This window comes from Amphiprion ocellaris, chromosome 7, assembly GCF_022539595.1.
Source record: "Amphiprion ocellaris isolate individual 3 ecotype Okinawa chromosome 7, ASM2253959v1, whole genome shotgun sequence".
NCBI lineage: Eukaryota > Metazoa > Chordata > Actinopteri > Pomacentridae > Amphiprion > Amphiprion ocellaris.
The window spans coordinates 15408415-15428002 of NC_072772.1; the positions used below are offsets into that span (position 1 = coordinate 15408415).

Sequence of the window (19588 nt, forward strand, 5' to 3'; positions counted from 1 at the left end):
TTTAATGGCGTTCCACTTGTTAGGTGATGTACAATGATCAATGAGCGCAAGATTTAAATCCTACTTAACCATTCTGATCACCCTGCAGTCAAGAGGGTGTGTTTTGGCCATCAGTGCTCTCAAATGGCTGAAAATCACACTGTTCTCATCCATGTCTAGTTTTGATGTTATTATAAACCACTTATTTAAAATCATATTTCCATTCAATCAGTCAATTTCATGGGTATATTTGGTGATACAGTCTATGTGCTGGTGCACTTTGGCTTTCATTAAAAAAACACAGAGCGAGGCTACAGTTGAACCAGGTCAGTGGAAGAGAAAAAGAGGTGGTATCCTCTGGGGAAAACCTCTGCAGCCCAGCAGCTCCTGATGGAAACCAGATGGAGAGGAATGACAGGGAGGGCAGCAGTCTCAGGATATATCCTTTTTCCTCTGGGAAACTCCCTCCACAGACCACCAATATGAGAAAGGTGATGCAAGAGTCTCTCTACTCTTACACAGCAGTTGATTATTCAGAGAGAGAGCGTGCACGACATGGTTTTGAGAAGCTTCTGAAACAGGAAAGAAATCTTCTAAACCATTCTATATCATTCAAAACTCATAAATTGCACATTTTCTTGACACAAGCTGACCTGCAAATACAAGAAAGAGTTGTAGATCAGGTAGAATCAGTTTCTCTGGGACATAGTTTTAAAAGTGCTGTTTTAATGAATGTGACTGAGCTTTGCCTAGATGGCAAATATAACCCTTCTGTGTGTATGTATTCAGCGTCTTTCTTTTTCCACTGCCTGATTCAACAGCACTGTGTTTGTTTTCTGCTGCCTTCTGTGTGCTGCCGGCCCTCTTGCCATTTCTGCCTGTTGTTCTTCTTCCTTTCCTCTGAATAGAACAGAAACAATCTGGAGTTGTGGTGTTTATAAAGCAGTGCTTCTGTGAAAAGGTCTGCGTCTCTTCCCCCTGGACACTGGAATGTGGAGAACATCTGCCTCTACACTGTGCTGACCATCAAGTATTGATGAGTTAGACCAGGTATGACCCAGGGCAGTGCCATAAAGTGACCCATAAATTTAGATTTGATCTATTTGGAGTGACAGCGTTTCTTGTAGCAGTCGGTTGGAAGGAGATAACATTGACACAAGACAAGATATTTGATCCCAAATTCTTTCTGAATGTTATTTGTTTGTTTTTTTACAATAATCATCTAATTTCATGCAATTATGGAATAAATATTGTACAAGCTGTAATAAATATTGTAAGTTCCACTAACAACCTTTCATTTTTCTTCTCTATTTAACCCTGCAAACCCCAAAAATACAGAATAGAAAAACACGTGATCTTTAAAAAAAAAAAATCACCAAAATTACAGCATTTATCAAAACCAGAAAAAACAGAAAGAATTGCTGGATTTTCTACTGTCCAGTGGAGCTCAAATAGTGAATGACATCCAGTTCCATTAAGAAACTTAACCAAATGTGAGGCTAAAATCGTAATATGTCATTAGAATTTCTTTATTTAACATGTCTCATTTCAAAATTTGTCAGTTCTCTAAAAAACAAAAAATTACATGCTCCTGAACACAACTAAGAAGTCATGTTTGACTCAGCTGTGACCAACAGTTATGTGGTAAAAATTCAGGAATTTTTCAGTTGAACTGGGCTGAACTGCAGGACATGCTTCAACAGAGCAGATAGAAGAAATATATGAAAACAAATAAAAAATATAAGCAGAAAAATAAGCCTCTATTCTTTATACAGTATTGGTAACACGTGGGCATTTAGAAAAGTGTTTTCCAAAAAAAATTCCACACAATTTATTACAGTTTGATCAAATCTAAGAAATTCGATACTCTTTTTTTCTTTCTTTCTTTTGTCATGAGTTATAGAATTGTATCTGCATCATATTACGTAGAAGGCATTGCTGAGTGTTCTTGGCTTCACACCAGGATTGTGCTGTTTCCAGGGAGGTGAGGGAGTTATATTGCAGTGAAAAACGAGCCAACAATGAATATAAATATGACAGGAGCAACAACACGCCCAGAAACTGATAGTAGTTCAGAGCTTTAATGGAGTGTTCCTTTCATAAGCTATTTAATGCAGGAAAAAGCTTCCACTCATCTTGACAGGCTGAAAGAAATCATTAACAATTTCATAATAATCTGTTTTTAAAGAGCGCAGCTGGAAATGCAATAGTTGATGCGCTATATATCTAATTTATGAATCGAGTGTTTCATTTCTCTTTCCAATGATTACATTGTGGTTAAGGCAACATGATGTCAGCCAAACCTGCCAATTGTCAGGGAGAGTAACATGATATAGGATTTTTTCCATGGCAAGAAAAGTCATGCTTTCCTCCCACATACCTGTAACAATCTGTAGATACAGCGACTGATAACCTGAAACTCTTTTCAGACCTCCTATAGGAAAAAAATGCTGCCGTTCTATATGGTGATATAACCAGAGTGCTATGTGACCTTCATCTGCAAGGCATGTGGAGAAGTCACTGTGTCAATGTGTAAAAATAAGGAAATATTTTTAGCAGTGTGGCTGAGTAAGATTCACATCACGATTTTGTGAATTACAGTTGAACACTAACAAAAGTACATTCAGGAAAAGTATCTGAGCTTGACCTTTTCCAGGTGGGAGACTTGTTTCAACAAGTAAATAAGCAAATAATCATCCCTGCTGTGCTTTACAAGTTCTAAGTAAAGCTTAAGTCTGAAGTCTAAGGCTTCTAATAAACTTGCATCCACTTAGATTTAACCCATATTTCAACTCACTGGAGGACCCCTAAATAAAGGTTGAAAACTCCTGCATTAGACTACATTGGCATCACATATAAATGTGATGCAAATGTATGTTATATATGCTTTCTCCGCCTTCATTTCCCTCCCCCAATGGGCAGAGATCCAGGAAGAGGAAGTGTAGATAAGGTGGGGGAGTGGCCTGTTAGAGTCTCTCTGGGACCATGTGGCCATCTCAGGTAAGTCTGTGGTGTAAGCTAATGGCTGTGTCTTTGGCTTTTTCTGTTGTTTGTGTTTTCTTGTTTGGTAGCATTAGCAATGAGCAGTTAGCAATTGGTACTTGCATCCTAGATGAAGTCTGCTTGTATAGTCTCTGTCTGTGGTGAGCTTAGCTGAAGTAGTGAAGTATTTTAGCAATTAGCGGTCAGCATTAGCGAGTTTGGTGAGCTGGCTTGTATAGTTTCTTTCTCAGTGGTAAGTTTGCTTTGGACATGTTAGTCTTCTTGCTGCTAGCATTAGCATTTAGAGGGGTTTGGAGCGTTTATAAGTGTGATTTCTTTGTCACTTTTTAGCAGTTGACACTAAGTATTCAGCGTCTTGCACTAGTTAACTGGTAGCATTAGCATTGGTCACTACCTGGAGCATCTCTTAAACGGGCCTGGGTCAGTTGAACGTGGCAGTGCTGTTTGGATTGTGTAGGAGCAGTGTGAAGTGACACTAGAGGGGTGAATCTGGGACACCAGAGTTCAGCGCCTAGCCTCCTGCAGGTGTTGTGGGACTAAATAGGTGAAAAACCGTTGAAGGGAGGTTTCCACCTGATGACCCCCAGAGATGTGTTAGGAATCACTGCTCACTGGTGTGTATAGTGATGGGTCAGGGATCCTAGGTCCTTCATTGAGTGCACATCCTTTTTGCTTGGAGCACAAGTGTCTTGTGCTTAAACTAACAATATAAACATCAAATAAATTTTGCATTGACGCCTTGTAAATACTGATGATTAAACTCAAAGATTATGGCACAGATGAATCTAATATGCATAGTAATGTCATGCAGCAGTACAAACCGCAACAGCTTAATGGCTCGCAGGAAAAAAAAAACAAGCAAATCTTTGTGCCCTGTGACAAGTTGAGCTGATCTTTTGTTTGAAAAACAAAACCTCTGCGCTGAGCTGCAGTCTGCTGATGCAGTGCCTTGGTGTCTATTGTCACAGCAGCACGACAAGCCAGAGGGCATTTAGAGCATCAATATGTCAATATTACTGTTACCAGATGAGAATTTCAGATCTGCAAATATTTACTCTTATATTCTCAGTGAACAAAACAAAAAAGCTTCTAAACTTGCCTCTAAAACACATTCTTGGATTTCACAGCCTCCTCCGGGGACTGAAAAGTAAAAACTCGCAGCATTCGGAGCAGTGTGGACTCATTGTTGGAGCAAAGTGAATTAGCTGCTTGGATAGCTTGATTCTCCAGAGGATCTATCCGGGAAGGTCAAATTACATTTGTTTGATAGTTGTTCAAGCAAGAACAGAGCACTTAATAAAGACACCCTGGTTCTGCTTGCCTGAATTAATTATACACAGTTCAAAGCCTCCCTCTGCTTTGAAGTAATTACATCTCGGAACCAGACCACTGCAGACAAGCAAGTCATTACCTTCTGATTTCTTGTCCCACTCCATCATAATGCAAACAGCAAAGTTGCTCTCAAAAATAAAGATTTATTATGTTGGAGACCACAAACATCTGTACATAAGAAACACATTTAAATAACAAAGCTCACAGACTTTTGGTCTCAGTTTACCAGATTTCAAGTTTGCCCATGTAGTGCCGCTTGAAAAAGCTCCAATGTTCTGTTTTTCTTTCCCGTATCCTTATTATTTACTTAAACAAGTTGGTATGATGACATTACTTCAGACCACAAAGCCAAGATGAGGAGATAAACAAGTTTGGATATGTCCGTTACTTTCGTGGGAACTTAAATTACTGTCACTGCAGTGTCAACAATTAGGCAACCATACGCTCTTCTGAGCTAACTTCTCAGAGTAATATTTCTGTCAAGATCTCCGTCTGTTTCACCTCTGTCACTTTAGCTTTACACATTATTCTTATAGTGTTTTCTCTGAGCTTGTGTACACACAGAGTATCTCTATTTTTATCAGCCAGCCAGTCTGCAATGCATGTCAACACATTTGTGCAGCTTTTCGACACATCCGTGCATGTCCCACACCAGACAGAGAGACATTGTTAGGAGCCAAGTGGAATGTATAGCTAGATAACTTGATCTTTGCCCCGTGCAGATTTCTGATCAAGATCTCGCTCTCAGACTGCTCTTTTTTACGCTCAGGATTGTGGGACCAGCGTTGTGTAACGAGCTCCCTGTCGCTACTGAATGTAGCCTGGGATGGGTTATGATGGATGGCTGCTTCCTTAGGTCTAAAACATGCTGGCGCTTTAGGAGATGGACAAAAAAAACCACACACACAAACATCTGGAAGTGTTTTCTGCAATGGGGTCAATGCTCTGAGGGCTCTGAGGGGGGCTTACATTCACTTGTAGAGAACAGTCACACACACAGACATAAAGACACTCATGTGAGACAACTGGAGGAATTTTGGCTAGCTTGAACCAAAGATCCTCTTTATTCTCAAGCTGAATTTTCAGGATGTAACTTGCACCGTCCCCCTCTGATGCAATCTCTAAAAAACCCTTCCTTATTCTGTTCTTTGGGCTGTTTTTTCTTGTAATTGAGAAGATGTGTCAGAGAAAACAGGCCATAATGTGAAGGTTTTCTCTGCCTCACAGGACAAAAACACTCATTACCAAACACACATGGGATGCCTGTAAGCTGCCATGTCCGATGCCCATTTTTCTCTCCCCTCCTACTCCTTTCTCTGCTCGTCTCCTTCCCAGTCACCTCCTTGGCAGGTTACCAACCCAGTGTAGCATGGTAAACCTGCCAAACCCTTGTGTGTCTGCCCACTTCAGTGTTTTTTTTTTTTTTTAAAGGACCATTCAAAACCACAAGTGTATGTGTGTCTGTGTATCCAGACGCTTGCAAGTAAATAAAGCAACAAAGCTTGAAACGCGACATGTTACTGACTTGTAAAAAGTGAAGGGTAAACTGCTGAGAGCTGAGCGTTCCACGTGTCCTGTATGGAGACACACCCTGCTATGAGTCAGTCCTGTGCATAGACATAAATCACATACTGCTTTGAAAAATGGGATTTCTAGCAAAATGTTCAACGCAGTGTTGACACTGACACACAGTTTCCCTGCATGTGGTTTTGTTGTTAATGTGTGTTTAGTTTCCTTCGCTGACACACCTAACAATTGTTGCCATTTGGACGTGAGTAACAGCAGCCATTCAAACCACAATGAGAGAATAAGTCAATTTATTACACATATGATTCATATATTTATATATATTTTTTATATAAAGTTATATACAATATAATTACATACATACAAATATAAACTTCTAAACTAAGACTGGGCTCAATTTGATCTTCAATCAACATACTGAAAGGATGGAATTCCATTAAATGAAAATCAAGTCTCCAGGCCTTTCCACATTGCTGACAGTCATATGCCCAGATATGCAGTCCTGAGGCTAATCATCCTCTAAATACCACAGGAATGCCAAGGTAAGGTTACACAGGACCACACAGTGCAGCTCGGTGTTTAAACATCAACACATACCAGCATCACTTCATAACCAAATATGTGACAAGTTGTCCCATAATCAATCAACAATAATCAATAATTCGCAAAGGCTTTACACTGAACCTGTACTGTCGTAAGGAGAAACTGTCCAAACACCGTGGACAAGATGTTTGGTTTGGGCTCACAGAGACAAAAATTCAAGTAATTAAATGGTCACTTTTTGAGTGTAAGGAGAAGAAAAATGTATCCTCTTTTTATCTAACAAGACTTAGCTGTAAGTTTCCCATCCAGACTCTGCTAAATATAAAAAATCTGGTCCTTGGATTGTACAATTTGAGTTTTTTGGGAAATACTTGCATTAGCCAGCAACCTTAGTTCAGCATTAAGACTGGAAACAACAGGATACAGATAGTCTAGCAGAATGGTCTGACTGCACCTTCATCATTCTGGCTTGTTTGTGTTTCTTTAAATCAATCACAGTCGTATTGGGCAGAACAAAGCAAAGAATGCAGCAGCAGAGACCTCTCAGAACAGTGATGTGGGAATCGATTTGGTGGAACAATTGCACTAAAGGAGGCGCGCACCGCCATTAAAATGGATAATTCACTGAAAAAAAGCAGAGGTGTCTTACTGCATGATCCAAATACTCATCAAAACTTGACATTTTCAGTGTGGTGGTTTGCTTCTTGAAGGTTGCTGTTCGTTCCTACAGTGAATCTACATCCAGTGAGTCTGACTACAGGTAGCCTGATTTTGTTTTAAGGCAACAAAATCCACCTAGTTAGCTTGTTAATTTAATGTATCTTATCTTGGCAACAAGTGCACAATGAAAATTTTGACACTAAACAAACCCACATTTCAAACAGCCCGACCAATAAAAAACACTTCAGGTTGATATTAATACATTGGGCAATGCTTACATATTGATTAAAGAAAATGATGGGATTTAGTGATTTTCTGGGTTGATTCTCCATCACAGTCTGCTCAGCTATGGCACAAACTCTGCTACATGTGCTGCAGACAATACTGAGAGCGTTGGAAATAATGGCACCGGAGCCACTCTGTTGGACAAACTATGTGCCAACGCCAATTCTAAATTACCCAAGCATGTTTTTCTGCATCACCCTCTGCAAAGAAAACAAAGTTTTCCTATCAGCTCTTATCGAACAACCGATATATCATTAGGGCTTCAGTCTTAACTCGTCAGCTTTCTTCGAACACGGCCAACTTCTCCCCCTGCTTCCAGTCTTTGTGCTAAGCTAAGCTAATCAGCTCCTGGCTGTACCTTCATAGTGAACTTACAGACATAAGAGTGGTATCAGTCTCCTCAAAGGACTCTCCAAAAACACTTCCGTTCACCGTTTCCATTCAGCATCACATTCAAAGTCAAAATGAAAAACATTAGTGGTCAACAGTTGTACAATATCCCTCAGTGCGGATATTATGAGCAATGCATAGGCTTTGTATTACACCGGATGACATTTAGCCTATAGTCGTGTGCATTATTCAAAAATATCCTGCAACTGGAGTAAGTGCAAATAACTCTTAATATGGTCCCACTTTGAAGTACGTGAACCCAAAATGACGGATTCATGAAAGGTTCTCTACCAGTTTAGTCTATGCTGTTTGTTAAAATGGGAGAGTAATTGTTCTGTGCTATGCAAAATGCTGCACATTTTTGTTAAAAAGTACAGCATGTATGATGTTGCGTTAAAAGTTTGCGAAGGCTACGTTAAACCTTTAAGACATGTTCCAAAGTGTTATCATGGAGCAGATGTAACTTAGTGAAAGGAACACAAAAAAAGTGTTATGCATATCAAAGCAGATAAGGCACAGCTCTGGTATCAGGATTGTAGGGCGTGGTCTACTTCCACAGGCACAGTGTCACAACAAAATGCCCTCCACATTACAGGTCAGCACCTCATTATGGTAGACCTGCCCCATCTGCCGGTGGAACTGCCCCTGTTTCTGGGTCCTCCAGCACTGGATATTTCGTCCGAGTGTGATACTCTTAATGCTGGGCAGGTGGGTTAGGATCTTGGTCGGCAAGGACTCCACACCAGAACCAGATAAGTTCAGCTCCTGCAGGGAGTCTAGTCCACTGAACACTGCAAGGCTCAGATTCTTGAGTTTGGGGTTGTTGGAGAGATCCAGAACTTGCAGGCTGTGGAGGCCCTTGAAGCTGTACGGTTCGATAAGCCGAAGCTCATTGAGGCCACTTATGGATAAGTAAACCAGATCTTTCAGCTGAGCAAAAGTTCCCTTCTTGATTTGTGTAATGGGGTTACCATCCAGATTGAGGTACCTCAGTGGGAGTCCTGCCAGGGTCGGTGCACTCGACAGTTGGTTTGCAGACAGATTTAAGGTCTGAATATGTAGGATTCTTCCGTGCAAAGAAGCTAAGACTGACACCAACTTGTTATAAGACAGATCCACGGTGAGGGGTTCACTGTTCACTTTAGTGGCAAACAAGTCCATGTCGAACTCGTGGAAGCTGTTGTGACTGAGGTCCACTTCTGCCAAAGGGAGTCCTGAGAAAAAGCCAGATGAGAGGCGCTCCAGGTGGTTGTGGCTGAGATCGAGAGTCTCCAGGTAACGCAGCTTGGACAGTGCATTGGGACTTACCTGGAAGCAAGACGACAGGGTCAGCAAAGGGAAAACATATTCTCAGAGTTTGATGCATACCTCTTATTTGTTGGTTTGACCTACATATGATAAAAATGCGTTCTCACTTGCAGTCATGTTTGTGTATACTCAGTCATCGTAAGTCCATTAATATGTCTGCTTTTAACTTTTCTTTGGACTGCACCTGGAAAATCTGACCTCTTTCTGGTCCTTTATGTTCACCAGCTAGCATATTGTGTGTTTTTACAGCTTTCTTATCTGATAAGACCTGCCCTCTACAAATAAAAATACCACTGATGAAATCAGGGAGTAAATGAGTGAACTAAGAAGAGTAAACACACATGATCACGCTCTCTGGTTATCCCATGTCTATCTCAGGTTAAACAACACTGATTAACATTAACTAGAAATTAACATTAACCAGAAAGCACTGACCCAGAAAGACTAGCTATTTCTTTCTTCAAATGTTCCGTAGCCTTGTTTAGGAGTCCATATGTGAGCTTTTTGAGCCACAGACCTTTGTAATATGGTTGTCACTGAGGTCCAGGCTAACGAGGGTGGTGTAGCCTGGACCAGCTAGCATGGTGTCACTGAGTGGGCCCATGGCGATGGAGGACAGGTCCAGGTGGGCAGTGTCCAGGGGGATGGGGATAGGCATGGAGGCCCTGGGTCCCAGCCCTCGACAGTCCACCCTGGTCAGGCTGAAGCTGTCGAACAGGCCAAAGCTTTCCACCTCACAGTGGCAACCGGGGTGGCAGTTCTTGACGCCGCTGGACTGGACAGCCACCAGCAATGACAGGCCAAGCCACAGGAGGAGTGCCATAATGCTCTGCAGAGAAACACATTCACTATTTACTTTGGAAACCTTTTCAAAGCACACCACTGTCACTGAGATTAGAAAAAAATTCAGGGTTCAATCACCATGTGGTAAAACTGCACAGCCTGCACAGATCGATTTCGGACACGGTTGCCTCACAGAACACCTGTTTTGTGATTTTAGTAATTCGGGGAAGCCTTTCCTGTCGAAATGCTGTCTTCCAGGCTTTTGTTAAGCTTCGTGAAAAGATTTTAAGCCTTTATTTGTCCAACTTGAGTAGCCCCAATTTCCCTCCCTCTTGGCTTCCCAGCGGGTGTGACCTAATTTCTTTGATCAATGAGTTCATTTGCACTTTCTTAGTCAACTCACCAGGACGAGAATGCATGGTTGTAAAGCCAAACATTTGAGTGTACTGCAAATCTGGGCTCCATCTTAGGGTTAGGTTAGGTAACTTAGGAAAAATGCATCCACATTCTGAGCACATCCTCTGAGGCTCATTGTATTAAAACAAAGTCAGAAACAAGTTCCCATTCTGAAAATGATACTGCCATATGGTCTATTACTTTGACAGCACTGCATGAAACTACAGAATGAAGGAAAAGTCTCAAATTGAAACGTAATAAAGGAAACAAAGTTTACATATTCATAAAAATATGGATCAACAGATTTAAAATATGTAAAGAATTAATCAAAACAGAGCAAACGTATATTTAAAGTCCTCACCAAAGACAGTTTGTGAAACCAGAGAAGATCTCAGAATACCTGTCTGCAGCTCTTGCTCCTCACCCTTATGTGTATCTGTGTAAATGAAAGCCGAACAGAGCTCACCCATGCAGTTCAATTTAAGCTACGTGTACACCCATACACAAACACTGAAATAAAGAATGAAACATGGACAGAGGTCAAGAGTTACACAACAGGTACAAACTAACAGTCGCAGTCAAGCCGCCCAGGAATGACACAGCAGAGTGCATGTCAAAGATACGATCCAGTTTTACAGTATTAAATCCGCATGAGAAATGAAGTTACAGCCTCAGCCCAAGTTAAGCACGTTGTTAGAGACTTCAAACTGCAATTACTGATCGGGCTGTAGTTTGTCACAAACTTATGAAGGACCAAAGCAATTTTACTTGCTCTTCTTGTGCTCTTGAAAGCATTCGATTCAGAATGACTATGCAAAGAACAAGACGTTACCGGAAGAATTTTAGGACTACAAAATCCACTCAAAATGCTCCAAACTGAATGTAATAGAAGGATAAGTGTTTTCTCTATGCCAATTTTGCCTGTCAGAGAAAAGCAAATTCATATGTTCTTGCATGAAGCAGTAAAGTAATAATCCTTGAATTTAATTTTGTAGGGTATGCAATATAGACATACCTAAGTGGCGCCGTTTACAGCTCTGATCGAGGATATCCAAGTGGCGCTAAGGTTATTTATCTTAGGTTATGTAAGACAATGAGGTCACATACGTAGCTGCATAGTACTTGCGGGTCAATAGAGAGGCTGATTACCACAGCTCAAAGTCTGCTTAGTCAAAGCTGTTCACCTCTGTGCAGCATTTTGTTTGTTTTGACCCCTGAACTCCTCACTACAACCGGCTGCATTGTAAAAAAGGATTATGTAGGCCTTTATAAAGTCTTGTCAGAGTTCAATCCGGCCTATACAACCGACAAGGCAGAAACAGGAGTGTGTGTGTGTGTGTGTGTGTGTGTGTGTGTGTGTCTGTGTGTGATTGTGAGCGAAGGCCGGAGTCTCTCCAGCTGCAGGTTTTGACCAGACAGGAATGGGACGAGTTTCAAGACTGTTAATTAAGCTGAGTACACAAATCTTTCACCCACTGAACAAAATTTAAGAGGATGTTTTCCAGCTGAGTTCTCCACAAGCTACAGGTCCACCCAGGGAATGAGTCACGTGCAGCAATGGGGGGGAAAAGTTGATGAATGAACAAGCTTTTAGTGTTTTTAGGACTAGACAAGTTTCAGATTAACCATACAGCTACAGCGAATGCTTAACTCTTGTATTTAAAGTGCATATTGCATTGTTGCCTGTCATAAAAAACATAGAGTAAAAGTAAGGTCCTTCTGCAGTAACAAGTTTGCCTCACCTCAAAGTGCAGGCCTCAGAGAGATCAGCCTTGTTACAAAACCACAGGGAAGCTATATGCAGGCTAAACGTGGGAAACTGCCAGTAAAACCAAGTGGTCCCGGGTTTTTTTTGTTTAGTTTTTACATCTACCACGCTGGTCGTCACCTCGCTGTGGTTGTGCAGCCACATTCATCTCCTTCCCCGCCTGCATCCTTCCGTGTCCATCTGTTGCTTGGGCGAGGATTGTGAACCTTCTGCACCAGGTGTTCCTCACAGATTCTCACCAATAAATCTCAGCGAACAGCAAACTGCTGCCGGCTGCTGCCTTCAAATCAGACACATTCTGACTACCGCAATTACCCGACGGCTACGGCGGTTTTTCGAGCCGTGAACCCCCCCGCCCCCTCCCTGAGTGGGCAATTGGCAAAGGCCTGTGAAATCACGCCTCGACACCTTCTCACTTTCAGAGGTCTTTTCACGCCTTTTTGGCCTGGGAAAGCAGCGACAACAACCTCTGCTGTCCCCCTGAAGACTATCAGGCATTAGTGAATTATTTATTTACCTACCTACAGTTAATACTGAATAAATGTGTAATTCTCTAACATGGTAATCCCGTTATCAAAGTGTGTAATCAGTTTCATGAAATCTGATGTGTCATAAGTCAATACAGAGAGCATCGCTTTTCTTGCCCACAAAGAAAATGCACATCTAAAGTCAATAAAGTGATTTTATACCAGCTGGCTCTTGTTTGTCTTCATGCATGCAAATGTTTTGACGGTGGCAAATAAGAAATTTAACGCAGAGCAGAAGACGTGAACATATATAACCTAACGTCTGTTTGGCTCCCCCGTTTTAACACGTTCATTTGCATCCACGTCAAACCTCATCCAGCCCTCAATTTGTTCAGTATCCTCCAGTGCACTGATGTATTCTTTATGTCACCGAGACCGCTCTGTCCTAATTTAATCTCCGAGTTGAAGGCTGAAAACTGTGTAATTAGAAGATGGATGCCACGCTAATCCTTTTAAGCCAAATTAATGCGTGACACTGAGGAGGAGGCAGGGAGTTGAAATTAAATTGATGGTACTTAAGTGTTTTAAAACAATTAGGTGGCAATGGAAAGCCCCGCGGTTGTGAAGAAATAAATAAATTCACAAGCAAGGAGATGAATCATATTCATCAAAGTGCATTTTTTGCAGCACTGGAAGTGACAGCATTGCAGAGAAAAATAAAGGTGAAGCTGCTGCATGGCCTGAATGTAATTAGCACTTTGCTCAGTCAAAGAGTCAAGTGTAATTGGTTAACTTCACTTTAGGCTATAGGAAAAATATCAGTTATGCCAGCATGTCTGAATATTTCCTTTTCAGTTGACAAATCGTATAAAAGTTTATGATAATATTGTCAAAAACCTTTAGTCTATGTCTGTAATGGAAAACCTGTACTTCCAGTTCCATGTAATTAAGTATAGTCAGAGTTTGATTGGATTTAATTGTTCTTAGTATTTCCATGTTGTGATATACTTCTATTCAAATACATTTTATAGGGAAATATTACACTTTCTATTCTACTGCATTTGTTATACATTTATGGCTAGTTTGCAGATTTGGGGTTTAAACAATCATTTAAGCATCAGCCTGGCTGATCATCAGATCCACTATTCAGCATTTTGCCACTATTGTTACTGTATTTTTCTTTTAACTGACTCCGGATAAAGTCAAAGAATTTGAAAAAGTGCTGCTTTCGCTTCTCTCTATCTGTGGTCTCAAGTAACATCCTGCTCACAGCTCTATCTGATCTGTACTATCCTATCAATAGAGAAGAACAAATATGGAAAATGTCTCCTTTAACTAAACATATGTAACATAAATCATATAGATAAAGGCATCTCAGTGAAGTTTTGTGTTGGATTTTGTCAACATTTTTACTGCAAAAGGACTGTATATAGGTTTCAAATATCACTTATTGATCTACATCGACCTTGAAAAAAAGAACAAAACAAAACATATCAGTTGACCCCTAATAGTCATTTTACAGATTCTGGTTCATCATTCTAAATATGTGATCGTTTTATACAAATAAGTTGCACTAAACTGCACAGCGGAACATAAGATAGATAAGATCAGCACCACCACCTACAGCAGGAAGTGTTTACCACACAGAAATACACTAATAACCCTCTGAGATGTCAGAAGAGTCAAGTTAATGTTTGAATGCACAGCTTTCACTTTTGCTTCACGCCAAATACTTCTTCCCACCGCTGTCCTGCTGTAAATCCAGCTGCTCTTCTGTCTGGATTTAAATGCCACTTCTGAACTAACTCTTCCTCTCCTGTGTGATTAAAAACGGAAAGTCTGACCACAGCTCTGTCTGCTCCACCACACTGCAGCTCCATGCCATGCTGTGGAAGTGAGCAGGAGAGGCGGGTACTCTCACTCGCTGCTCGGGCACCTCTGCAGATCAGATTTCTTGCAGCCGTACGTGGCAAAAAAAAAAAAAAAAAAAAAAAAAAAGGCTCTGCGAGGCTGAAGGCTGCCGAAACACCCCAAACAACCATCACATGCTCACCTCCGGCCCCGAGAATAAACCTCCGCTAGCACCGCCCGCCCCTCCGAGCCGTCAGCGGGCTGCACATGTCACCTCCGAGCGCATCACTCGCAACTCTTCGCACGCACCTTAAACTTTTTCTCGTGTGTCCGTGTGGACAGTTTGCGGTAACGACACACCAGAGGCCGGTCAACTCAGTCGGGACACCAGGGGCGGTTTCTGAAGCACTGAAATCTGATCTGGCCACAGGCTCCGCCGCGTTTCTGTCTCAGAAACTCACCGTTGAGCACACACTTTAACAGAAGATGGTGCTAGCAAAAAAGAAAAAAAAAGCGGTGCCACTTCCATTACTTTACTCGTTAGCTTATCTTTCGACTAACTTACTTTTTCATCCACACAGTCCGCTTGTCGGCCGCTTTTCACTTCACCGCTCCCATGTCGAGGCCCCCCGCAGCGCTGCCGTGTCCCGGCGGTCTGAGTGTCTGCTCGGCTTCATGAGCTCCGTAGGTCCCCCTCCGACTGGCCGCTCCACCGCAGCAGTAAAATGTCAGCGGCGCTGGGACACACACTCGTCTGTTCCCATCCCATGCCTGGCTTCGGCTCGTTTTACCACCACGGAGCAAGCGAGCACTAACAGCTACAGCACTTCCTGTCGGTGATTTTCAAACTACAATGCTTCAGGAGGGGTTTGTTTCGAGCTGAGGCAAATAAATCAACTCACTAAAATGGAGCATTTTGTTGATGTCGGACAGGTATTTCATTGTGTTGCCTTGGCCACTGTTGCCATGGTAAACACTTGACACTTTATTACACCCTTTTGCTCTCAAGTGCAGTGACATGACTATAGTATTGCAGTGACATGACGTATAGTATAGTATAGTATAGTATAGTATAGTATAGTATAGTATAGTATAGTATAGTAAATTAGAGTGTACTATAGTATAGTAACTTAGAGTGTACTATAGTATAGAATAGTATAGTAAAGTGTGGTATAGTACAGTAAATTAGAGTGTACTATAGTGTAATAAATTCAAGTGTACTATAGTATAATAAGTTATAGTGTAGCATGGTATAATATAGTACAGTAAATGAGAGTGTAGTATAGTATAGTATAGTATAGTATAGTATAGTATAGTATAGTATAGTATAGTATAGTAAATGAGTGTACTATGATATAGCAACGTAGAGTGTAGTATAGTGTAGTATAGCATAGTATAGTAAAGTGTATTATAGTACAGTAAATTAGAGTGTATTATAGTATAGTAAGTTATAGTGTACTATAGTACAGTATAGTATAGTATGGTATAGTATAGTAAAGTAACTTAGAATATAGTATAGTAAAATATAGTATAATAACTGCAACTTTCCTGTAAAATTGTACAAAAAGCTAATCTTCAGGAAATCTTTAAGAAGTCTTCCCTATACAATACAATGCATACAACAGAACAAAATACTATACTATACTATACTATACTATACTATACTATACTATACTATACTATACTATACTATACTATACTATTTAAGGTTTCTGTTTGCTGGACAGAACATGCAGTGGTATTTATTATGTGAATTTGCCCGAATAATTTAAATATTAATGATTAAAACCGTATAAAAAGTACATAAAATACAACTTCACCTGATTATAATGACAGTGAGGCTAAGAAATCTCAGATTGCTTCAGTGCCAAACTTGTCCGCTCTTATTTTTACAGGTTCACATGTACAGGCCTCGCTTACTTCCTGGTTTTGACGCAGCTTGTCGGAGCGCACTCTAGTGGAAGCGGCGTGAACAAACCCACATGAAGAGAAAAGCTTAAATACAGCGTTGTGTAACAAGGCGGCGGTTTGTTTCATTTGGCCAAAGTTCACATTTTGATGAAGCTGATTTTAAAAAAAAAATGAACGGAAACCCAGGCCTTTCCTGTTGTTGTCAACGCAGGTTTCTGTTCCAGTTCTGTACCAAAAAAAAAAAGCCTCTAGTTTGGTAGCAGCTTCTGCAGACACAATCAGAGAGTTGAAGTTCGGTCATTCAATAAATTATTGCATATTGTTTCCCTTGCAGTCAGTTGTGGGGAAAGAACTAGCCTGCAATTAACACATGGATATGTTGAAACACTGTTCTACAAAGGAATATATAAAATAGTTACTGGGCTATAACTCCTGCACGTCGACTGCATTGCAGGCCTCAGCATATGATGTGTGCAGACATTAGACTACACCCTGTTTGATGAGACATTGTCCTCATAAAGTAGCAACAGAAACTTAGAGCTCCAGTGTGATGAATTACAGTGAACATCTGTTGCTGCTCACACAATGCAGAGGGGCCCCCAGTCTTTATCTGCCCTCCGCCTTTGTTTTCCTCATAAGAGCATGACAGCATCACAGCACACACCCAAACACACTGTCAAGGGTCCACACAAACTGAGGGCAACAATTAGAAAGCGGATGACAACTGTTTTCTCAAGAAAGGAAAGAAAAACCCACGTTACACACCGAGTCGTGTCGTGTCGTGCTGTTTTGTATTACACAACTAAAAAACCTCCTGTTGTATATAGTCTGGCAATCTGGTAGGCCGTGAAGATAAGAGAGGCAGGCAGCAGACTGTGATATCAGCTCGTAGATGGAATTTTAAAAACTTTAAGAACTTGTCTTAATGGCCTAAATCAATCACAGATAAATGTGTGTTATCACATTAGCTTATCACACACTTACAAAATGTACCATGATATTCACTTGAACGGGTCTTATTCTTAAGGTGGGTTTTTCACTTTAGTGGTAATCAACGGTGCTGATTAAAGTTCTATTGAAGGCCACTTTTGACCTAGTAAAGGCAGCAGTGTAACTTACACTAAGGACACTGTTGAATGAAAAGAATAAACACAACTTAGGCAAGGCTTGGCAAGTTTATTTGTATAGCAACGATGAAATCCAAAGGGCTTAAAAATAAGTTGGTTGCGTAATGTGGAAAATGCAAAATAAGCTCAAAGACACTGAAAAGAACGATAAACCAGGAGAAAAGCACGTACAATGCAGTAGGGAATTTGAATGTAGGCACAAATTTGATTTAGTAAAATGTATCAACAAACAGAAAAGTCTAAAGCGGTGATTTAAAACAACTTGGAGCAAACCTTCAATTTTTTGAGAGTTTATTCCAGATATGTGGAACACCAAAACTTAATGCTGTTTCTCCATGTTTAGTTTCAATTCAAACACAGAAAGTAAACCGATCCCAGATGATCTCAGAGGTTTGGATGGTTAATGATGTATCTGCAGATCAAGTAATGTATTTTATTCCTAAACCATTTAGTTCTTTGTGTTTTGAAACCAGTTCTTTGACAACCAGGAAGCCAGCTGAAAGACCTGAGAAGGGCAAGGGTGTGATCAACTGTTTTGAGCTTTCTGATGATATGAGAAGCACCAGACTGGACTAGCTGCAGCTTTCTAAGGAACTTTTCAGCAGTCAAGCCTGCACAAGTCTAACACATAGATAACTATGCTTAAACATAGGCCCTTCAACAATGGATGTATTTTTAAGGTGATAATAGACTGATTTTGCGATTACCTTAACATGGCTTTCAAAACTTTGGCTCAAAAAAAATCTTATTTCAGTTTTATCTAATGTAAGAAAATATTAGAATTTAAAAAATACACCTTACAAAATCTTAATGTTTTAAAATAATACTTTAATGTCTATTTTGGCGTCTTTGGCAAACAAAATTTTGTTGCATGACTTACAATGACAATAACGACAGCTTACTCATGAAGTCCAAGCATTGATTTGTTCAGTGCACATACCCTGGATATATAATTATGCAGATGTAGAAGTAAGAATATCCTTTATTGTGGGAAAAGTAATTTTGCAAGAAAGGAATTCATATCTATCATCTGATTTTGGTGGATATTTTTTGCTGCATCTGTCACACAGAGCATCACAACTCCTTGTAGACAGACAGAGACAGACAGACAGACAGACAGACAGACAGACAGACAGACAGACAGACAGACAGACAGACAGACAGACAGACAGACAGACAGACAGACAGACAGACAGACAGACAGATAGTCCCCTGGGAAATTCAAGTGTTCAGCAGCTTACATACAACAACATAAAATAACAAAAAGGCAGGTTAGTAACATTAACATTAAAGGTTAGTATATACTCTAAAAAATCTTGCTGTACAATACTATACTATAAAAAACACTTCTAATTCTAAAATCTATAAAATACTAAATGCAGATAAAATTCAGGTATTTACCTATTTCAAGGCACGGTGATTTAAAGTGAATTTAGTGACTTAAAGTGACTTTGACAGGTAGTAGGAAAACAGTTTTGTGGAACTACCTAAGGTGCATGGATATTCTAATATAATCACATTGGTCCTGATGTGATTACGACTGTGAACCCCCCCCCAAGAGTTTGTTAGTTTTTAGTGTGCAAAATGGTAAAAGATTCCCTTAAGTATTAACTCTTCTTCCTTTATCTCGTCATAAGTAACCATCACTAACAGATTTGTCCACTAGATGGCACCAGAGATAAAGATACTCTCACTGAGCTTCAGTCAGAAGATTCATGGAGCCATTCAGAGGTTGCAGTAAAAGTAACAAAAGATTGAAAAAAATGCAGGTTACAAAGAGTCACAAGAGGTGGGCATATTTAGTAGAATCACAGTATTCACTATAGTTCAGAACTTGTACATTATAGTTGTAACCACTAAGTGTTTTATTGTGTTTGAGTTAAGTCCTCCATTTAAATTGCATTCAAATCTGCCTTCATGTGTGTGAATTATGAATGTGTTTCCGTAAAAAGACTAATTAAAATGACTAATGTCATTAAGAGGTCTGAGTCAAAAGCTTTTCTTACTGAGTCAAAAATGACGATGTGCGTAAATTGTCCTTAATAGGAAACAATGATACTTTATTGAATTTAATCTTGTGAGCTCAGCAGGCAGAAAGCTGCACAATAACTGTTCTAACCTTCATTCTGGTGGCATAAGCAACATTCAAGGATGTCTTTGGTCTGTTAAAGGGACTCTGTGCACGCTTTGTCTTTACATTAATAAGACATGAATATATTCTGTTCCCTGGTGTTTCCATTTACCTTCTACTGCTGTAT

General features: G+C 40.3%; 1 protein-coding gene across 3 annotated transcripts; it reads right to left on the reverse strand.

The window, feature by feature from the left end:
• Positions 1-6114: 6114 nt before the first annotated feature.
• tsku (tsukushi small leucine rich proteoglycan homolog (Xenopus laevis)) lies at positions 6115-15090 on the reverse strand. 3 transcript variants are annotated; one of them, XM_023271194.3, is made up of 3 exons: positions 14858-15090; positions 9545-9856; positions 6115-9027 (listed from the first exon to the last, which is right to left on the reverse strand). In XM_023271194.3, the coding sequence occupies exons 2-3, from the start codon at positions 9848-9850 to the stop codon at positions 8287-8289; spliced, it is 1047 nt and encodes a 348-aa protein (XP_023126962.1). In that variant the 5' UTR covers positions 9851-9856; positions 14858-15090; the 3' UTR covers positions 6115-8286. The 3 variants fall into 3 exon arrangements, with proteins under 3 accessions (XP_023126962.1, XP_023126963.1, XP_023126964.1); XM_023271195.3 differs by lacking the exon at positions 14858-15090 and adding an exon at positions 10568-10722; XM_023271196.3 differs by lacking the exon at positions 14858-15090 and adding an exon at positions 10607-10705.
• Between the last annotated feature and the right edge of the window lie 4498 nt (positions 15091-19588).

Excerpts from the sequence above, each read along its gene's own strand:
- tsku (XM_023271194.3), bottom strand. The coding sequence starts at position 9,850 with ATGGCACTCCTCCTGTGGCTTGGCCTGTCATTGCTGGTGGCTGTCCAG. Across the intron at positions 9,028-9,544 it reads GTGACAACCATATTACAAAG|GTAAGTCCCAATGCACTGTC; the intron begins GTCTGTGGCTCA and ends TCTTGCTTCCAG.